Source organism: Suncus etruscus, chromosome 3 (genome assembly GCF_024139225.1).
Source record: "Suncus etruscus isolate mSunEtr1 chromosome 3, mSunEtr1.pri.cur, whole genome shotgun sequence".
NCBI classification, from domain to species: Eukaryota; Metazoa; Chordata; class Mammalia; order Eulipotyphla; family Soricidae; genus Suncus; species Suncus etruscus.
The window spans coordinates 94,920,623-94,941,607 of NC_064850.1; the positions used below are offsets into that span (position 1 = coordinate 94,920,623).

At 39.8% G+C, this 20,985-nt stretch overlaps 1 protein-coding gene across 1 annotated transcript in view; it reads left to right on the forward strand.

Annotated features, from left to right (window-relative positions):
- The window catches only part of DOCK5 (dedicator of cytokinesis 5), a 239,930-nt gene that overhangs the window by 164,714 nt on the left and 54,231 nt on the right, over window positions 1-20,985 (forward strand). Inside the window, exons 23-27 of the mRNA XM_049770834.1 lie at window positions 6,741-6,852; window positions 13,632-13,702; window positions 14,285-14,391; window positions 18,180-18,316; window positions 20,746-20,838. Of these exons, the coding sequence (XP_049626791.1) occupies window positions 6,741-6,852; window positions 13,632-13,702; window positions 14,285-14,391; window positions 18,180-18,316; window positions 20,746-20,838 (520 nt within the window). The remainder of the gene's footprint in view (window positions 1-6,740; window positions 6,853-13,631; window positions 13,703-14,284; window positions 14,392-18,179; window positions 18,317-20,745; window positions 20,839-20,985) is intronic.

The window sequence follows — 20,985 nt, forward strand, 5'->3', positions numbered from 1 at the left end:
CACAAAACAAACAAAAAAACAAACAAGCAAAAATAAAGTTGTTTGTTTTATGTGCATAGAAACCCAGAGCTGTACCAAAAATTAGTGACATGAAAGAGATGTCATGGTTGTTTAATCAATCTTGCACAGGGGATACAATGTACTCTGGACTGGAGAGCTGCAGGTACACCTGAGATGGATCCTTCCATTAGTCATCCTCACTTTTCCAACAGTCAATAGCTTCACTTGAGGAAATGAAGAGGAGTATCTAACAATGGACCATTTTTTCAGATGTAATGCAACAGGAGATAGAGACTACGATTCGTCTGTCTATATGTTTTTGGTAGCTATTTTTTTTGCAGTACTTCAAAAACCAAATTCAAAAGAAAAAATGTTTCAAAATAATAGTACCTCAGAATCAGAAGTATGAGCTTACACAAGTTTAAGACAATGCCTAGTATAGAGAGTAAAATAGGGGTCCTCAAACTTTTTAAACAGGGCCAGTTCACTGTCTCTCAGACTGTTGGAGGGCCAGACTATAGTTTTTTGTTTCTTGGTTTGTTTGTTTTTTGTTTTGTTTTGTTTTGGTTTTTGAGCCACATCTGGTGATGCTCAGGAGTTTTTTCTGGCTCTGCACTCAGAAATTGCTCCTGGCTTGGAGGACCATATGGGATGTTGGGGATTGAACAGCGGTTTGTCCTGGGTCAGCCATGTGCAAGGCAAATGCTCTACTGCTCCAACCCCAGAGACTATAAAGTTTTTGTTTTTCTTTTTAAACTATGAACAAATTCCTATTACATATCTTATTTTCGAGTAAAAAACCAAAATGGGAGAAAATACAATATTTAAAATGAAAACAAGTAAAGCTAAATCAACAAACTTACCAGTATTTCAATGGGCACTATGGGCTTGCTTTTGGTGGGCCATAGTTTGAGGACCCCTACCCAATACCAAGAGGAGGAGTAGAGGGACAGAGAAAAGGAGGAGTGTCGGAGAGTGCGGTACACATCCCACACATGAACTGTCAGGATGAGTCAGCTGTGAAGCAGTACAGGCAGAGGCACCAACATGGTGGGCTGGATGAATGTCCTCAGTAGGCCACTGTTTGAGGAGTATAATCTCAGCAGTTTCTTCTGTTTAAATGCTTAGGTGTTCTAGTTATATTCAGCATTTTTTTTGAGACTCAGTCAAGTTTCATTCTAGCTTCATAGTTACAAATCAAAATCATGAAGACAGATTGTAAGGAATTGGACTTATATAAGGGTTGGCAGGCAATCATTTCCTTAACTGAATGTTTGAAAGGTTTAGGTAACATACCAGAGATTATAAAGTATCTTTTCAATATGACCCCTTCAGTACTTTAATTTCCTCATATTTTTTAATCTTATTAAAGGAAACCATACCCTATTTCTAAACAAAAGGGAAGCTTCAAGCCTAGACTTCAGTGAGAAATTGAATTACAAGGAATTAATTTTCTGATTTAGGGAATTTTCTAGAAAAGATAATAGTTGTGACATCTGTTTCTCATGTATGCAAAGTTCCCATTTCATGATTTCTAACATTTTTATTAAAGTTTACAAATTTTCTCATATTTGGATTTTAGACATACTATGTTCCACACCAGATCCACCACTCATGTCTTCTTCCATCCACTGGAAAACCTTATTTCCTCCTAGTCATGCTCCACCCCATCCCCAGCTTGCCAGTTTGACAGGCAGATTTTTAAATTTGGTTGTTGAAGCTTGAGTTTTTTGTTTTTAGTGTTGTTGACTGTTTTAGATATTTAGCTCTACTCTGTGTATGCTCTGTACACTGTTGTAATTGGATCTTCTTGACCCTGGTCCTTCTTGTTTCCTGTCTATCTCATCTTTCCTCTTTCGATCCTTCTCTGCCCCTCTCTATATTCTGGGTTTAAGGTGCTATGTTAAGTGAAGTAAGCCAGAATAATGACAAACACAGGATGATCTTACTTATACGTGGTGTATAGGACTAGATGTGGAAATGCAATGCTTGAAAGGAGGGATGCCTAGTTCCCTTTTTTTATTTTGCTTGATCCCAAACCACTCGCCCCTAATGACTTTTTTCTCTTCTTACCCTATTTAGGAAACTCTCCAAGGTACTGAATTTTTATGTGGCTAATGCAGATGATTCTAGCAAGACTGATATGCTCTTTGCTGCCTTGAAAGCCTTAAAGTACTTGTTTAGATTCATCATCCAATCTCGAGTACTTTACTTGAGGTAATGGTGACTAATAAAATATGTATGCTATCTTTCTTTCTTCTAATAGTTTTCCATAGTCCTCATACTTACATTCAGCTCTGTGTGTAGGTTGGGACTTGCCATATTTCAGAATGTGAGGAGCTGAAGTGGATAATTTTGTGGGAATCATGACAGTGACAGTCTAGGGAGACAGATTTTACTGGAAAAGATTATATTCAATACAGCAACTGGTTCCTGATGCCATGAAATATATGAACTTCCAATTCTGAGCTGTTTCTAGTAATGGAAAGAGAGCGTTTTATGGGGGAAGGTTTTTCCCTGAGTTGTGAGTTTTATTGCTCATCTCATTAAATATTTAACTTCCAGGAACAACTAATCAATGGATATAAAATGATTCCCAGTTTGCATTCTTAGATACAGCAGCTCCATCAAAAATAAGAAATCATGGAAAACCAAGTAACTTTTTGCTCACAACCTAGTACCACCCTTGTCCAACAATAATTTAATTTCCATGGAAAGACATAACCCAGTTCATGAATTAGAAGAATTGATATTGTTAAAAATGACCATTCTACCCAAAGTACTACAAAGATTCAATGCAATAGCCATTAAAAATTTAGTGACTTATTTTTTCAAAGATATGGAACAAACTCTACCAAAATTTTATAAAAACATGGCCTCATCATTCCTATGGTCCCATGAATGCCAGGAGTGATTTCTGAGTGTAGATCCAGGAATAATCCCTGAGTACTGCCAAGTGTGGTAAAAAATTTTTTAAAAAGAAGAAAAACGGGGCCAGTGAGGTGGTGCTAGAGGTAAGGTGTCTGCCTTGCAAGTGCTAGCCAAGAAAGGACCACAGTTCGATCCCCCAGTGTCCCATATGGTCTCCCTAAGCCAGGGGTAATTTCTGAGCGCTTAGCCAGGAGTAACCCCTGAGCATCAAACGGGTGTGGCCCAAAAATACAAACAAAAAAAGAAGAAGAAAAACAACCCTAGAACTATAAAACTCTCAAATTGTCAAAGCAGTTTTAAGAAAATGAAATAAGATAGAAGGCATTGTATTTCCCAACTTTTAACTGTACTACAAAGCTATATAATAAATCTGCATGATACTGGAATTAAAGTAGACCTGCAGATCATTGAAACAGAATTGAGTCTTCAGACTTATGGCCAGTTAATCTATGACACAGGAGCTAAGTGTATGAAGTAGAATACATAAAAGTTTTTCAATGTTGGGGATGTTGGAGAAATTGGACAGCAAAATGTAAGAAATAAAATTAGAACATACTCTTCACAAAAGTAAACTCAGAGTGAATTAAAAGTCTCAAGATTAGATCAGAATATATAAAATTAAAGAAAATATTGATATAAACTCTAGAAAAAACTGTCCACCAATGAACCTCCAATTATATGATCACAGTAGCAAACACACACACACACACACACACACACACACACAAAATAAAACAAATGGCACTATCTCAAATTGAAAAGCTTTTACACAGTGAAGAAAATCCAAGCTATAATAAAAAGACACCCTTCTGAATGGCACAAAATATAACAGATACTGGGTTGATACCCAGGATGTAAAAAGCACTCACAAAATTCAACAGAAAAAAAAAAGATCCTATCCATAAGTTGGACAAGAAAATGAACAGAGATGAACCCAAAGAAGGCATAGAATTGGCCAAAAGACCTGTAAAAATGCTCACAATCAATTATGATTAGGAAAATACAAATCAAAATCATGTCATATTATCTCATGCCTGTGAGAAATGACACATATTCAAAAGTCTGGGAGCTGCTAGAGTTGCTGGGGATTGTGGTAGGAAAGGAACCTTCATCTCTGTGGTAGGAATGTAGTCTGGTTTAGTCTTTATGGAAAGGTATATGGAAATATAGAAAAAATAGAAATAGAACTATCATATTTCCCAGCAATACCACTTCTTGGCATCCATCCTAAAACACTAAAATACATTAATTCACAAGAAAACCTGTGTTCATTGCTACACTTAGTACAAGAGACAAGATATGTAAGCAACACAAATGCCAAACTACAGATGAATGAGTCAATATGTTCTGTTATATAATACAGTGGAATACGATACAGCTCTAAGAAAGAACAAAATCATATAATTTATAGCAACATGAAACTAGAGGATATCATGAGAAGTGAAGTTAGAAAACAAATAGATGAACGAATTATTTCTATCATATCTGGGACTTAAAAATACACAGCAAGGTAGCAGCAAAGTTCCAAAGGCAACCTAATAGAAGAACTGATCCAGGCTTTGAGGGGCGGCTTAGGAAGAAGGGTCTTTGAGGTCCTTGGGAGAGGAAAGGGTACACTGGCAATTGGTATTGTGTTTTGAAATTATGTGCATGAGAAATAATTGTTACAGCATTGTAAACCAAGAATCTCAATTTAAAACATTTTAATGAAAATGATTTCTGAAGTATTAAAATATAAATCAGACACAAGAAAAGGAAAGTCCATAGATGTTGGTACTTTGATATTTTACATTTTTCATATTTTCAAAAACTATAAGAAATGGGCTGGAGAGATAGTACAAGAGTTAAGACGCTTGCTCTGCATTGATCCAGCACTACATGCTGATCCCTAAACACTGCCAGGAATGACCTCTGAGCACAGAGCCAGGAGTAGCCTCTGAGAACGGCCAGGTGTGTCCCATCCCAGTTGGTCCCCCCAACTCTGCCCTGATAAAATCCTAGTTTGCATTTTAAATGATCATGTTATTTCTTGGAGAAAATAGATTGTCTGGATTTAGGAGAAAATCCTGTGACTACTTGATGGTAATTCAATTTTGTGGTATGATGATTCTCTAGTAAATGGGGAGAATCAGATAAGGCATGAAAGGAAGGGATGGAGCAATAGCACAGTAGGTAAGAGCACTTGCCTTGCACATGTATGACATTAGTTGGGTCCTTGGCACACTATATGGTTTCCCAGTATGGTAAGAGTAACCCCTGAGTACTTCTGGGTATGGCCTAAAAACAAAACAAAAACCAAACCAACAAACAAAAAACATTTGAGAGAATTTGCTTGGTGATTGGTTAGGGGAACAAGAACTAGGGACTATGATAGACTTGGAATACTGGAAGATTAGCAAAAAAGTCAAATGAGTTCTGTGTGCTTCGATTTTAAGATGATTTGTAGACCAATTTGTAAGATGAAACCTCCAATTCTACAAAATGAGTGTGTTGACAGTTGCCAGCAATCCAGTAATGAATAATGAGTAATTTTCTCAAAGGAGATCATGCTCAATAAGAAACAGATGAATATAGAAGAACAATTTAAATAGATATGTACATAGGATATGTACATATTTAGGTGTGTGTATAAAATTTTGAGTTAAACTCTTTCTTTATATTGGTGAAATTACTTCCTAAAGTTTATGCACTTGTACTGTAAATTGGGATTTGGTGTTTGTAAGAAATAAGCCAAAGGCTTCCTGGTTTTTACATATGAGAAACAACCAGCATATCCATTGAAGAAATGTGGACAGAAGTGGCTGATTTGCTGACAGGATCAGAATCAGAACATTTCTGAGTTGTGGAGCTTCCTTATCTATTGTTAGAACCTTCTTCGGGACTAGAGAGATAGTATACATGTAAGATGCTTACTTTACACATGACCAGTCCAGGTCAATTCCTAGTACTCCATAGGATTCCCTGAAATCTTCCAGGAGTGATACTTTGAATGCAGTGTCAGGATTAAGCCTGAGATTGACCAGTTGTGGCCTCAAAACAGATCAAACTAGCAACAATAAAGAATCTTCAGCCAGATAATCAGGGTTTGAGTAGATGAAACCAATTGCTTAGATTGACATGGGGAAAAAATGACCAAGGAGGGTGCTGGAGGATAAAATGTGATTTAGGTGTATCAGGAATGTTGGGGTGGGGAAGCCCCGCATAATTGTTTTTCTACAACTGAGTGTAGGAAGATTGACAGCCAGAACTCATTCTCCTCAAGCTTTCTGCTGTCTGCCTTTCTGTGCAGAAATGCTCATTGACTACTGGATTATAGGACCACTGGGATGCAGGCTTTTACCAAGGCCAGACAGAACCTTTAGACAGTTTCAGGGGAATCATTACTGACCACTGATCCAGTGGATTGAATGAAAACAGATTACCCTCCCTCCCCCTGCCTTTTGACCTGGTTTTCTCTTTCTGGAAATTTTTTATTTTTATTTTTATATTTTTTGCTTTTGGGGCCATACCCTGAGATACTTAGGGATTACTCCTGGCTATGCACTCAGAAATCACTCCTGGCTTGGGAGACCATATGGGAGCCGGGGATCAAATCAAGGTCTGTCCTAGGCTAGCATGAGCAAGGCAGATGCCTTATCCCTTGAGCCACTGCTCTGGCCCCTCTGGATCCATCTAAATATGCCCTGTGAATTCCCTTTGCACAACTGAATTAGTAATCAGTGAGCATTTTTTGTTTAGGCAGAAAATCTATTTGAAGTTTTCTTTTGACACAAAGTTTGATTATATTTTTTTCTTTTTTTTCTGTCAAGATTTTATGGTCAAAGTGAAGATGGAGATGAATTTAACAATTCAATCCGCCAATTATTTCATGCTTTCAATACTCTAATGGACAGGCCTCTGGAGGAAGCTGTCAAGATCAAGGTGAGTGTGACATCATCATGGGTTGGTTATTTTTTTCTTTTTAATATAGTTTTATTTAAACACCATGATGGTACAAGGTTGTTCATAAGACAGTTTCTCTTTTAAATATAAATTTGATCATGATTGAGTTACAGTTATACAATGTATAAAAAAACTTCACCAGTGCACATTTTCCAACACCAGTGTAAACAGTTTCTATTTTTTGTAGTTCTTTGTTTTCTTTATTAATATCTTTATTTAAACACCTTGATTACAAATATGATTGTAGTCAGTCATGTAAAGAACACCTCCTTTCACCAATGCAACATTCTTACCACCAATGTCCAAATCTCCCTCCTCCCCACCCCACCCCTGCCTGTATTCTACACAGGCTTCCTACTTCCCTCATTCATTCATTTTGTTATGATAGTTCTCAATGTAATTACTTCTCTAACTGCATTCATCACTCTGTGGTGAGCTTCATGTCATGAGCTGGATCTTCCAGCCCTCGTCTCTTTTGTCTCTGAGAATTATTGCCAAAATATCTTTTGTTTTTCTTAAAACCCATAGATTAGAGAGACTATTCTGAGTATATCTCTCTAGTTCTGACTTATTTCATTCAGCATAATAGAGTTCATGTACATCCATGTAAAGGAAAATGTCATGACTTAATCTCTCCTGATGGCTGCATAATATTCCATTGTGTATGTGTACCACAGGTTCTTTAGCCATTCATCTGTTGAAGGGCATCTTGGTTGTTTCCAGAGTCTGGCTAAATAGTGCTACAATGAATATAGGTGTGAGGAAGGGATTTTTGTATTGTATTTTTGTGTTCCTAGGGTATATTCCTAGGAGTGGTATAGCTGGATCATATGGGAGCTCAATTTCCAGGTTTTAGAGGAATCTTTATATAGCTTTCCAAAAAAGTTGATCTAGACGACATTCCCACCAGCAGTGAATAAGAGTTCCTTTCTTTCCACATCCCTACCAGCACTGTTTGTTTTCATACGGTGTGATGTATGCCAATCTCTGTGGCATGAGATGGTACCTCATGGTTGTTTTTATTTGCATATACCTGATAATTGGTGATGTGAAGCATTTTTTCATGTGCCTTTTGGCCATTTGTATTTCTTCTTTGATGAAGTGTCTGTTCATTTCTTCTCCCCATTTTTGTTGGGATTAGATGTTTTTTTTCTTGTCAAGTTCTTTCAGTGCCTTGTATATTTTGGATATTACCCCATAGCTGATGGGTATTGGGGGAATAGTTTCTCCCAATCAGTGGGTGGCTCTTGGTATCCTGGGCACTATTTCCTTTGAGGTGCAGAAGCTTCTCAGCTTAATATATTCCCATCTGTTTGTCTCTCTGCTTCCACTTGTTTAGAGAGTGCAGTTTCTCCTTGAAGATACCTTTAGTCTCAATGTCATGGAGTGTTTTACCTATGTGTTGTTCTATATACCTTATGGTTTCAGTTATGTTATCAAAGTATTTAATCCATTTGGATTTTACCTTTGTACATGAAGTTAGATGGGGGTCTGAGTTTGCTTTTTTGCAAGTGGCTAACAAGTTGTGCCAACACCACTTGTTGAAGAGGTTTTCATTGCTCCATTTAGGATTTCTTGCTCCTTTATCAAAAATAGGTGATTGTATGTCTGGGGAACATTCTGAGTACTTAAGCCTATTCCACTAATCTGAGGGTCTGTCTTTATCCTAATACCATACTGTTTTGATAACTATTGCTTTGTAATACAGTTTAAAGTTGGGGAAAGTAATGCCTCCCATATTCCTTTTCCCAAGGATTGCTTTAGCTATTCTAGGGTGTTTATTGTTCCAAATGAATTTCAGAAGTGTTTGATCCACTTCTTTGAAGAATGTCATGGGTATCTTTAGAGGGATCGCATTAAATCTGTACGATGCTTTGGGGAATATTGCCATTTTTTTATGATAATCCTGCCAATCCATGAGCAGGGTATGTGTTTTCATTTCTGTGTGTCCTCTCTTATTTCTTGGAGCAGGGTTTTATAGTTTTCTTTGTGTAGGCCCTTCACGTCTTTAGTCAAGTTGACTCTAAGATATTTGAGTTTATATGTCACTAATGTGAATGGGGTTGTTTTATTAATGTCCATTTCTTCCCTATCATTATTGGTGTATAAAAAGGCCGTTGAATTTTCTGTGTTAATTTTGTAACCTTTCACATCGCTATATGAATCTATTGTTTTGAGAAGATTTTTGGTAGTCTTTAGGGTTTTCTAACTAAAGTATCATGTCATCTGCAAACAGTGAGAGCTTGACTTGTCCTTTCCTATCTGGATTCCCTTGATATCTTTTTCTTGCCTAATCGCTATAATAAGTACTTCCAGTACTATGTTGAGTAGGAGTGGTGAGAGAGGACAGCCTTGTCTTGTACCAGAATTTAGTAGAAAGTCTTTTAGTTTTTCTTCATTAAGGATAATATTTGCCATTGGCTTGTGGTACATGGCCTTAGCTAGATTGAGAAAGGTTCCTTTCTTTCTCATCTTGCTGAGAGTTTTTAATCAAGAATGGGTGTTGGACCTTATCAAAGGCTTTCTCTGTGTATATTGATATAGTTGTGTGATTTTTATTTTTCTTGTTGATGTGTATTATGTTGATAGATTTATGGATGTTAAACCATCCTTGCATTCCTGGGATGAAACCTACTTGATCGTAGTGGATGATCTTCTTGATGATGGATTGGATCCTATTTGCCAGGATTTTGTTGAGGATCTTTACATCTGTTTTCATCAGTGATATTGGTCTGTAATTTTCTTTTTTAGCAGAATCTCTGTCTGGTTTTGGTATCAAGGTGATATTGGCTTTCTAAAAGCTATTTGTAAGTGTTCCTGTTTTTTCTATTTCATGAAAGAGGCCAGGATTGGTAGTAGCTCCTCAAGAAAGGTTTGAAAGAATTCATTAGTGAATCCATTTCAGCCTGGGCTTATGTTTTTGGGCAGACATTTGATTACCGTTTTAATTTCCTCAATAGTGATGGGGGTATTTAGATATGCTACATCCTTTATATTTAACTGTGGAAGGTTATAAGAGTCCAAGAATTTATCCATTTCTTCCAGGTTTTCATGTTTCGTGGCATAGAGTTTCTCAAAGTAGTCTCTGATTACCCTTTGAATCTCTGCAATATTTGTAGTGATCTCCCCCTTTTTATTTCTGATACGGGTTATCAAGTTTCTCTTTCTGAGTTTTGCCAATGGTCTATCAATCTTGTTTATTTTTTCAAAGAACCAACTTCTGCTTTTGTTGATTGCTTTCAATTTTTTTGTTGTTTTCTACTTTATTGATTTCTGCTCTAAGCTTTGATAGTAGACAGTTTCTTCAGTCTACCCATTTTTGGTTTCTTTTGTTGATCATTTTCTAATTTTATAAGCTGTGTCATTAAGCTATTCAGGTATGCCCCTTCTTCCTTCTTCATGTGTGCTCGCAAAGCTATAAATTTTCCTCTCAGTACCGCTTTTGCTGTGTCCCATACATTCTGATAGTTTGTGTCTTCTTTGTCATTTGTTCCTAGGACAGTTTTGATTTCCTCTTTGATTTCACCTCAGACTCACTGGTTGTTAAGTACTAGGCTGTTTAATTTCTTGTTGTTAAAAGTTTTTCTTCTGTGTCCCTTTATAGTTCACATCTAATTTCAGAGCCTTGTGGTCAGGAAATGTAGCCTGCAAAATTTCTGTCCTCTTGATGTTATGGAGGTATATTTTATGTGCCAACATGTGGTCTATCCTGGAGAATGACCCATGTACATTGGAGAAGAATGTATATCCAGGTTTCTGGGGATGGAGTGTTTTATATATAAATATATATTTACTAGGCCTCTTTCTTCCATTTCTCTTTTCAGGGCTAGTATATTTTTGTTGGGTTTCAATCTAGTTGACCTATCAAGTGTTGACAGGGCTGTGTTGTGGTCTCCCACTATTATTGTGTTATTATAGATATCCTCTTTCAAATTTGTCAAAAATTGTATTAGATATTTTGCTGGTCTCTCATTGGGTGCATATATATATATATATTTAGTAGTGTGATTTCTTCCTGTTGCACATATCCCTTTATTAATACGAAGTGTCAATCTTTGTCCCTTACAACTTTTCTGAGTCTAATGTTTGTGTTGTCTGATATTAATATGGCCACCCCAGCTTTGTTTTGTTTTGTTTGGGGGTCACACCTGGCAACGCTCAGGGTTTACTCCTGGGTCTACACTCAGAAATTGCTCCTGGAAGGCTTGGAGGACCATATGGGATGCCGGGATTCAAGCCACCATCCTTCTGCATGCAACGCAAATGCCTTGCCTACATGCTATCTCTTCGGCCCCACACCCCAGCTTTTTTAAGGGTGTTGTTTGCTTTGATGATTTTCTTCCAGCCTTTGAATTTTGAATCTATGTTTGTTCTGACTATTCAGGTGTGTTTCTTTAGGCAGCAGAAGGTTGGATTCATCTTTTTGATCCATTTAGCCACTCTGTGTCTCTTAACTGGTGCATTAATTCCATTGACATTGAGGGAGATGATTGTCATGGGATTTATGTCATCTTTGTGTGTAAATTTGGTGTGTCTATTGGTCTGGTTTTGCATCTTTAAAGCTTCTGAGCTGTTGCTTATCCATGAAACTATGTATCCTTCCTTCAAATCTGAACATGAGTCCGGCTGGGTGTAGTATTCTAGGTAAAGCATCCATTTCATTCAGTCTTGTCACAATATCCCACCACTGTCTTCTGGCCTGGAGAGTTTCTTCTGACATGTCTGCTATAAATCTTAAGAATTCTCCTTTGAATGTAATTTCTCTTTTAGATCTTGCTGCTTTCAGTATGCTATCTGTATCTGTGGGATTTGTCATCGTGTCTCTTTTAGCTGGTACTCTTCAGGCATGCAGGATTTGATTGCATGCTGTCTTTAGCTCTGGGAGTTTCTCTGTGATGATGTCTTTGACTGTTGATTGTTCCTGGGGATCTCCTTCCTGGGCCTCTGGGAATCTAATGATTCTTATGTTGTTTCTGTTGAGTGTATCAAAGACTTCTATTTTCATCTGTTCACATTCCTTGAGCACTTTTTTCCATTGTCTGATCGTTAAGGCTCTTTTCCAATCTCTTCTGCTGTATAGGTTGTTCTGCATTTCATCTTCCAGTTCACTGGTTCTGTCTTTGGCTGCTGTTACCCTGTTGGAGAGGCTTTCCAGGAGGTTTTCAGTTCAGCTACCATGTTTTTCAGATCTGTTATTTTGTTTGGAGTTTTCTTATTTCTGTCTTTGTGTTCTGTTCAGCTAGAGTTATGTTTTCTTTGATTTCCATGAAGATTCTCCGTATTTCTATTTTAAACTTCTTATCTGAGAGATTAATCAGATGGTTGGCATTTTTTGGATAATCACAGCTATCATCTTCATTCTCTGTGCATGGTATTTGCCTGAAAGGTTTCCCCATTGTCATGCCTGTAGTGTGATTTTTTTCTACGTGTTATGGTGGGGTTCATTAGTTAGAAAGAATGCGTGGGCACGAAGTGAAGCAGAGCAGCTGTGCTCTTCTGGAGCCTCTAGAAGACAGTTTTTTTCTGGGCTCTTCCTGGCTTTCTCAAGAGAGACACGCAAAGCCGACAGGTCCCATCCAGGTTGGTTATTTTTCAACTGCTGTTGGTGAGGTTGTAACTGAATTCAGGTGTCTGTGATGAGAGTGAGATGGAGTAAATCCCTTGGAAGTTTGTAAATTTTAAGATGATTCCTAGAAGATGGGGAAACTGTGTGTTGACTCCTTTGTACATTTATGCTTCTGTGCTACTTTGTTTATGTGTTGTTTATAATGTTCGGGTATTCTCAGATCCTAGTTTGCCAAAGATAAGCTTATCCATATCCTTGAATGACTTTTATGGCCCTATGAATTCAACCAATATTCTTGGTCTTATTTTTAGTTCCCTGTTTTTTCCTGAATGCCCAGGGTCCCTATCATCCTCACCTTATCATTGTGTTGTTATTGTGGTGATTGTTATTCTTTGCATTTTTTGTGCTGTAGAAGCTCAAAACTCTTACACCTCTACACCCATATTATCAATTTCTCAGGCATAAAATGTTCAATTTCTTTCTCTCTTTTTTTTGGTTTTTGGGCCACACCCGGTAACGCTCAGGGGTTACTCCTGGCTATGTGCTCAGAAGTTGCTCCTGGCTTGGGGGACCATATGGGACGCCAGGGGATCGAACTGTGGTCCGTCCAAGGCTAGCGCAGGCAAGGCAGGCACCTTACCTCTTGCGCCACCGCCCGGCCCCGAAAATGTTCAATTTCTGAAGACTCCAATTTCAAAGTTACTCTCCTTTACTCTATAAGAACACTGTGAGGAAGCTATCATGATTTTAACCATTTAGGGTAAGGTCGATAGTACAGCACGTAGGGCATTAGTCTTATGCACATCTGATCCACGTTCAATACCTGGCGCCCCGGGTGGTCCCCCAAGCCCACCAGCAGTGATACTTGAGTGCAGAGCAGAGCCAGGAGTAATCTCTGAGCATCACTGGGTGTGACTTCTGCTCCCCCCTAAAATAACGTTTTTCACCACCTTAGAAACAAATACCTTTTGTTGGTAAGAACACAAGAATTGTGTCTCCCAACTGTTCAGAAGAAAAGATCTTAGGAGCTGCCTGGTGCAACATTTGCTTCCTCTGCTCTGCCAGAGCCACTGTGTCCAGTTCACTATTGAAGACCCAATTGGGCACAGCCCCTTTCTCTGGATCATATAGCAAATTCTACACAGTTGTTCCTACTTGACAACTGAACTGATCTTCAGTGTCTTTCTTCCAGGGGGCAGCTTTGAAGTACCTTCCAACCATAATTAATGATGTCAGGCTTGTGTTTGATCCAGTTGAGCTCAGGTAAGTAGTAAAAATATTTGGTTTTGACTTTAACAGAGAAGCAGCTGCTCTACATTCTAGGTGTATGAGAAAAAAAGATTTCTGTACATCTAACACTGAAGGCTGATAGTACTGGTTCTGGGGAAGATAGAAAAGAAGATCTAACATCTACTCCTCTTTTCCCCCACAGAGGTTTGCACTTTCTGCAGGGAAAGACACCCAGACATGAAATGAACTGCAGAGGAAAAAGCAATAATGATATGCTTCTAGTCTTATACTTATGGAACCCTAGAATGCTAAAGCAGAGGGTGATTGACATTGGGGTGGTATCCAGATCAGGACTTTGCAAAAACTGAGCGTTTAACTGGTCTGCAAGTAGTGTTGAACCGGAGCATGCTTTGACAGCTTAAACAGAATCAGCTGCAAGGCATATAGTGAGCTTGGAATACAGACTCTGCTTCTCAGAGACAGGCTCTGGGCTTTGTTGGGAGAGGATTCTAAACTAGCTTATCCATGCCCCAGTCTTACAGTAGTGAGGAGTGTTGTCATTCTAACTTCCACACAGCAGAAGGAAACCACTAATCATGACACATTCTCTTTCAGTTATCTCTTCTGCAAGTTCATTCAAAGTATTCCTGACAACCAGTTAGTGCGCCAGAAACTCAACTGCATGACCAAGATAGTAGAGAGCAATCTTTTTCGACAGCCAGGTAACCCCACCGAGGCTGTTGAAGCTAAGGGTCCAGTGCTGCTGCTTCTTCAGCCAGCAGTGGGCTTTTCTTTTTCTTTATCAATTTTTTATTGTAACATTGTGATTTACCAAGTTCTTTATAAGACAGCCATTTCAGGCAATAAATGTTCAAACACCAGTCCCACCAACAATGTGACCTTCCCTTCACCTGTGTCCCTAATTTCTCACCCACCACCCAAACCTGCCCCTTATAGGCAGAAAAGATTTACTTGATATTGTTTGTTACAACACAAAGGTAAATGGAATTATCAAATCTTAATAGCCAATTTGAAGTGATTGTTCTATCTCTCCTTGGTATTACTAAAGTTCAGCACCTAAGGTTTTATTGGGCTGTGGTTGGTGCTAGTTGAGCCTTCTCTGTTACTATTTAGGCTCACCGAACTTGGTAGATTTCTGTGGAACTTTCCTGTAAGATTTCCTGTGATACTACTGGGCTGACACTACTGTGAAATTTTGAGGTGTTGCATAACCTCAGAATATAGGTTCAGTATCTATAGATCTGAAACAAATTCAGTGGCTTGGCAGTTTGATAATATTTGTGGAGCTGGCGCGTATCTGCCACAGGAACTGGGCTTCTGTGGTTTGTGCAGAAAAGGAAATACCCTCCGTCCCTATCCCTCAGTCTGAGAATGCCACAGAGGGATCAGCCCACACCACAATACTTGGTATAGAGTCAATGGCCATTACTTTCTTTTGGAGTTTGGTCGAGGAACCAGTCTGCCAGGAAAATGGTAGATGTGGACAGAGGCTGCTGGCTTTTCTCGTGTCAGTGTGGGTGTGGGGTACTTGGCCTGCTCCCATTTTGAAAATATCTCCGTTTTCAGCCTAACTGAATAGTCTGGTCCCATTTGAGAAGGTTTAGCTGCTTATATCATATCATGTCAGCAGTGAGCTTTTTTTTTTTTTTTTTTTTTTGGTTTTTGGGTTTTGGGTCACACCAGGCAACGCTCAGGGATTACTCCTGGCTCTATGCTCAGAAATCACTCCTGGCAGGCTCGGGAGACCATATGGGATGCCGGGATTCAAACCACCCTCCTTCTGCATGCAAGAAAAATGACTTACCTCCATGCTACCTCTCCGGCCCCAGCAGTGAGCTTTTAAAAAGAAAATACTCTCAGTGTCCTTGTTAGTTGTTTATTAGTATTTTGGGTGTAGAAACTGCCCGCCCAGGACTGAGAGAGAAGAGAAGAAACTATACGTTTTATTCCTCTAGTGTCTGAGGCCTACCACTGCCGCCCCCAGGGGTTTCAGAAAGAGGGAGAGGGAGTGAGAGTGTTAGATGGAAATTCATTGGCCCAGGGTGATCGTGGCACACACACAAAAAAAAAAAAGGAAAAAAGGAGTAGATGCAAAGCAGGCAGCATTTTTTAAGGCTTTATGTCTGGCCCGCTGTGAGCCAGCAGGCACTGTTCTGGTCACTATTCCACCCCCACCCCTGCAACAGCCCAAGTTTTTATACTCAGCATGACAGGGGGGCATGTCCAGGTTCAACAGTCATTTCAGTGGGGATATCCAAGGGGCGTGTCCACATCCAACTGCCATAGTTTGGCACCTTCTAAAAAATAAGTTTTAGGTAGGTGCTGAAGTTAATTTGGTTTTTCCAGTACTAGCTTCTAAAAAGGCAAAATTAAGTGTGCTTTAATCTTTAGAACCATCAATATGTACTTTATAATTAGAGTGCTTTGCCCTCAAAATAAGAACTTTTTAAACAAATTCTGTGACCTATGCTGAATATACAACCTCAGAATCTAGGGGTAGGAAGCAGGATTTGCACTTATATTCAGAATTGCTGATTATAGGCATCTCTCCTCCACTCTGTGCTTAGTCATAGCTCCTTAATAGTTGAAAAATGGTCACACTATAAGCATTCACAAAGAATTTGGCAAGCTTTATAAATCAAAGGGTTTTGGGGCATGAATTACCAGCAAGCTTGTGGGAGGGGAGGCTATATAAATGGTAGAAATCTCTTATCTCTGACAAGCCCATTTCATTTTGTAACCAGAGTCAAGCATGTAGCCTTTACGTCTAAACTGCTGTGCTCTTGTCCCAGAGTTGAAGTGGAGCATACCGCAATAAACCTAAGACATGTTAGGGTGCAGCAACTGGGGGAACCTTTTTCAGAGCACCAGCAGGTCAGGGGCGGGAGTGTCCAAAAGGATAACCTGTGTCTGTGCTGCTTGGAAGAACTTAGAACCAGCAGGACTTCTCAGCACTGGAGAAAGCTTAGTAGGTTTGAGGGGGAGATGCCTCCCAGTCTTGTATCTGGCCAGGAGATGAGTAACCTACCCTATGAGTCAGCTTCCAATTGAGGAGAAGGAAGCACTTCAACCAGATTGGTGCTGGGCCAGAGAGTACAATGGCTAGGGCCTTTGCCTTGCATACAGCTGACCCAGGTTCAATCCCCAGCAACCCATATTGGCCCCCAAGCCTGCCAGGGGCAATTTCTCAGTGCAGAGCCAGGAGGAACCCCTGACCACCAAATCGTATGGTCCAAAACCAAGAAAAATTATGAGTTGATGCTTAAAATAGTCGTCAGAGAGATAGAGCTGAGGTAGAAAGAAACTAGTGAGTGTTCTGGTGTAGAAAACACAAAAATACTAAGCACTATCATATGTTGTGGTAATATTGAGGGTATTGAAGGGATATAGGGGCTGGTAGAGAGCAAAGTGTTTGAGAATGAGCCCAAGTGGGTCAGGGTGGTTCTAATTAGAGGAAATATTAGCACAGTTGGTAGTCATTTTTAATTCGTGTTGAACTAACCAGACTCACTAAAATGGTTCATAATCATGAAGATCTCAGAAAAAGGTAGTAGAAAAATAAACTCTTATAAACTCCATTGACCTACAAACGTGATCAGAATGTGAAACAGAGGTAGTAAAATTTTGAATTTACAGAAATTATATGATAAACGTTCTCCTCAAGGTGGAAACTTAATTTTAAAAATAATATCACTTGTGTACTTGATTAGTTTCATAGAACTCAGCTTTCAAATATGAACTTGCCTTTTTTTCCTTAAATGAGGCAGCAAGATATAGAGCTTAGGGAACATGCTTAGCAAGGAGCTGACCCAGGTTTGATTCTTAGCACCCCATGATCCCCTGGGCATTGCTTGGCACAGTCCTATAGGCCCCCAGCACTGTTGGTTAGGTTCAAGTATCCTTTGCATAGCATGACTTGAACATCATTATATCCTTTGTCTTCTTGCATTGAACTACTGGTTCAGTTCCTGAGCATTGCTTGGGGATTCTACCACTACTCTCATTAAAATACATTAAATTTTTTTAATATAGCATTACTTAAAATCTTTACACATTTGTGTGAAATAATTTATGCATATGACTGATATAGATAATTTTCTTAGTGTTAGAATTAAGTTGCAGGGATCTGAAGTGCCACATTTCTTTTTTTTGTTTGTTTGTTTTGTTTTGTTTTGGGGTCACACCCGGCAGCGCTCAGGGGTTACTCTTGGCTCTATGCTCAGAAATCACCATTGGCAGGCTCGGGGGCCATATGGGATGCCAGGATTCGAACCACTGTCCTTCTGCATGCAAGGCAAATTCCCTACCTCATTGCTATCTCTCCAGCCCCTAAAAGTGCCACAGTTCTAACCATGTGCTATCCCACCTCTATAAGGTCAGTTCAGAGTGGGAAGCACTGGGAACATGAAGAAGGAGCCACCAGGAGAGACAGGGCTGAGGCTGGGTGCTCTCCCTGTGCCTGGCAAACTGTCTTCATGTTCTTCCTCAGAGTCCAGAAATGTGCTGCTGCCGCTGCTCATTGACCAGCTCAGTGGGCAGCTGGATGACCACTCCAGCAAGCCTGACCACGAGGCCAGCTCGCAGCTTCTGAGCAACATCCTGGAAGTGCTGGACCGGAAGGATGTGGTGAGTAGCATTACTGATACAAACCCACCCAGCCCACTCTTGGCCCTTCAGATTGGCTCCCGAAGTCTGCTCTAATTCTCAGCCCCAGGGGTCCTCAACCTTGGGGCTTGGGAAGCACTGGGTCCCACGGAGCTGACTAAAGAGGCTTTTCTTGCATGATAGCTTAGAATGGGAAAATTAGTTGGCTCACTACTACTGGCTGACTTTCCTGACTGGCCATCATGGAGATCCCTGTGATCTAACAGCTCTGTTAGATGTCTCTCTTGCTGTTGAAATCTTTGTTCTCTTATGCTCCGGGCACCCGGCCATTTTATTCTAAATAGGCCTGAGTTTCTAACAAATTCTTATTTTGTTATTCTCTCTGACACTGATCCTTTCTTCTGGAGCCTGAAAGAGATATATTTCTTTCCTGCCCCTTCCTATTATTTTGCCATCCACCTACTCCACCAATATCAAAAGCCAGTAATTAAGCTTGCTTGGATTTGCCATATTCCAGAGTTAATAGAATGCACAGACTAGGGCCTTCACTCATGAAACTAAGAATTTGCTGCACTTTTTTATTTGTATTTTTGGTTTTGGCCCTCATCTAACAGTGCTCAGGGCTTACTTTAGTTTTGTTCTCAGGTATCAGTCCTGTTGGTGCTTGGAGAACATATGTCTTGCCAGGATTAAACAAGGGTTGACGACATGCAAGACAAGAGGCACCTTTCCTGATGTACAAGACAGAGTTTTGCATAGATAAATGTTCCCATAGAGCAGGGAATTCACCAGTGGTTTTGCCTTAGCCCTTTCTCTTAACCAATCCCTTTGATTCCCTTTTGCTAGAGTGTATGAGGCTATGAGGTCCCTCTTCCTATTGGCTAAATCCTTAGCTTACCTTTCTAGATCTACATGCCTTATCCCATGTGCATGCCTGCATTTCTTCTGAGCTTGAATGCAGAGGATCCACTGGGCTTTCTCTACCTTCACACACCTTAGTCTTTACCCACATCGAGCCTTTAGCCCACATTACTAGTGCAGTTAATATGCTATGTAGCTGTTGTAAGTAACCTTTTTTCTTAAATGAGCTCTGAGAAACTACATAATAAAATTGAAGAAATTTTCTCAAGGAGTTTTATGATTGGGAATTTGATTTCTAAGAACTATGAACTTTGCAGCAAGAAAATTAATGTGACCAATAACATCAGGCAATGCTAATGAGTTACTCCTAGCTCTGTGCTCAAAAATCGCTTCAGGCAGGCTTGTGAGACCATATGGAATGCCAGAGATTGAGCCTGGTTCTGTCCCAGGTGGGCCACATGCAAGACAAACACCCTACTGCTATCACTTTGGCCCACATCATATTTTTTAAAGGAACAGAATATAGCAATTAAAACACACAAATGAAGGCCTAAGCCCTATAAAGTTGGCAGTGATGGCCCTGTGGTTTTGTCAAGTGCCAGTGTTCTAGAATGATGTGTATGATCCAAACTTAATTTGAAACACAGGAATCAGAGTAGTTGGTTTCTAATTCCAAGAACCTCTTTAATCTCAAGCAAATCTCACGTCTCAACCCAGGAACTTATTTTCTAGTTTGGCTGTCTATATGACTATTTTTTTTCCATTTTCTGATCCTATTTTTCTTAAATGTTTCTGCCTCCTGTGTGACTGTACTGAAAGAGACTTTAGAAGTGACTTTGATGTACTTATATCATGTAATGGATTAAACTAAGAATAGTGTTACTTTCTCTCTCTCATACATATTCCATTCCTTCAAACAAATAGAAAAGACTGAGGCAAAGATACCTCAGCCAGCTGAACACGTAATTTGCATGCAGGAGTCCCAGCTTCTATCTCTGAAACCTTGTGGTTTCCTCAAGCAAGACTAGGAGTGATACCAAAATAATGTGCAGGGCATAGCTCCTGAGCGTAGCCAGTTGTGGCTTCCAAACTAAAGAAGACTGATGAAAAAAGAAAAGAAGAGAGGGCTTGCCTTGCATGTGGCTGACTTAGGTTTGATCTCTGGCACCACATATCAGGGTCTCCAAGCCTGCCAGGAGTAATACTCAAGGGCAGAGTCAGGAGTAACCACCGAATAACATTGAATGTGGCCCCCAAACAAATAAAATAATAAATAAGGAAAGAAAAAAGGGGAGAGAAGGGATACTAGTCTGCTTGATATTTTAATTATTTATGTGGGGGTAGCACACCTAGCATTGGTCAGGGTTAACTCCTAACAGTGTTCAGAGGATTATGTGGTGCCACGAATGGAATGGAGATTGTCATGGAAAGGACCTTTATCTCTGCATTTTTACCCTTTGAGACAAGAATGTGTTTTGTAGGAGAAAATCCTGAATGAAATAAAAAGGAAGACTACTGGGGCAGGCTTCCTTCAGGACAGTGACACTGAAGCAGTGGGTGTGCTCACTGCACTTGTGTTTTCTCCTCAGGGACCCACAGAGCCAAACATAAAGAGGGTCATGGAACGGCTCCTGAGAAGAATCAACCGAACTGTGATTGGGAACCGGGAGTCTCCCCATATTGTGAGTATTTGCCCTGGCTGCCGCTTTCCCTGCTGCTGGCTCTGTGGGAGACTTGAAATCCCTGATTTGAAACCAGATTCGCAAAGGCACCTGCAGCTCTTGGCAGTCTCTCTTTGTGTACAGCACAGCCTAGCACCCTTGGGAAAC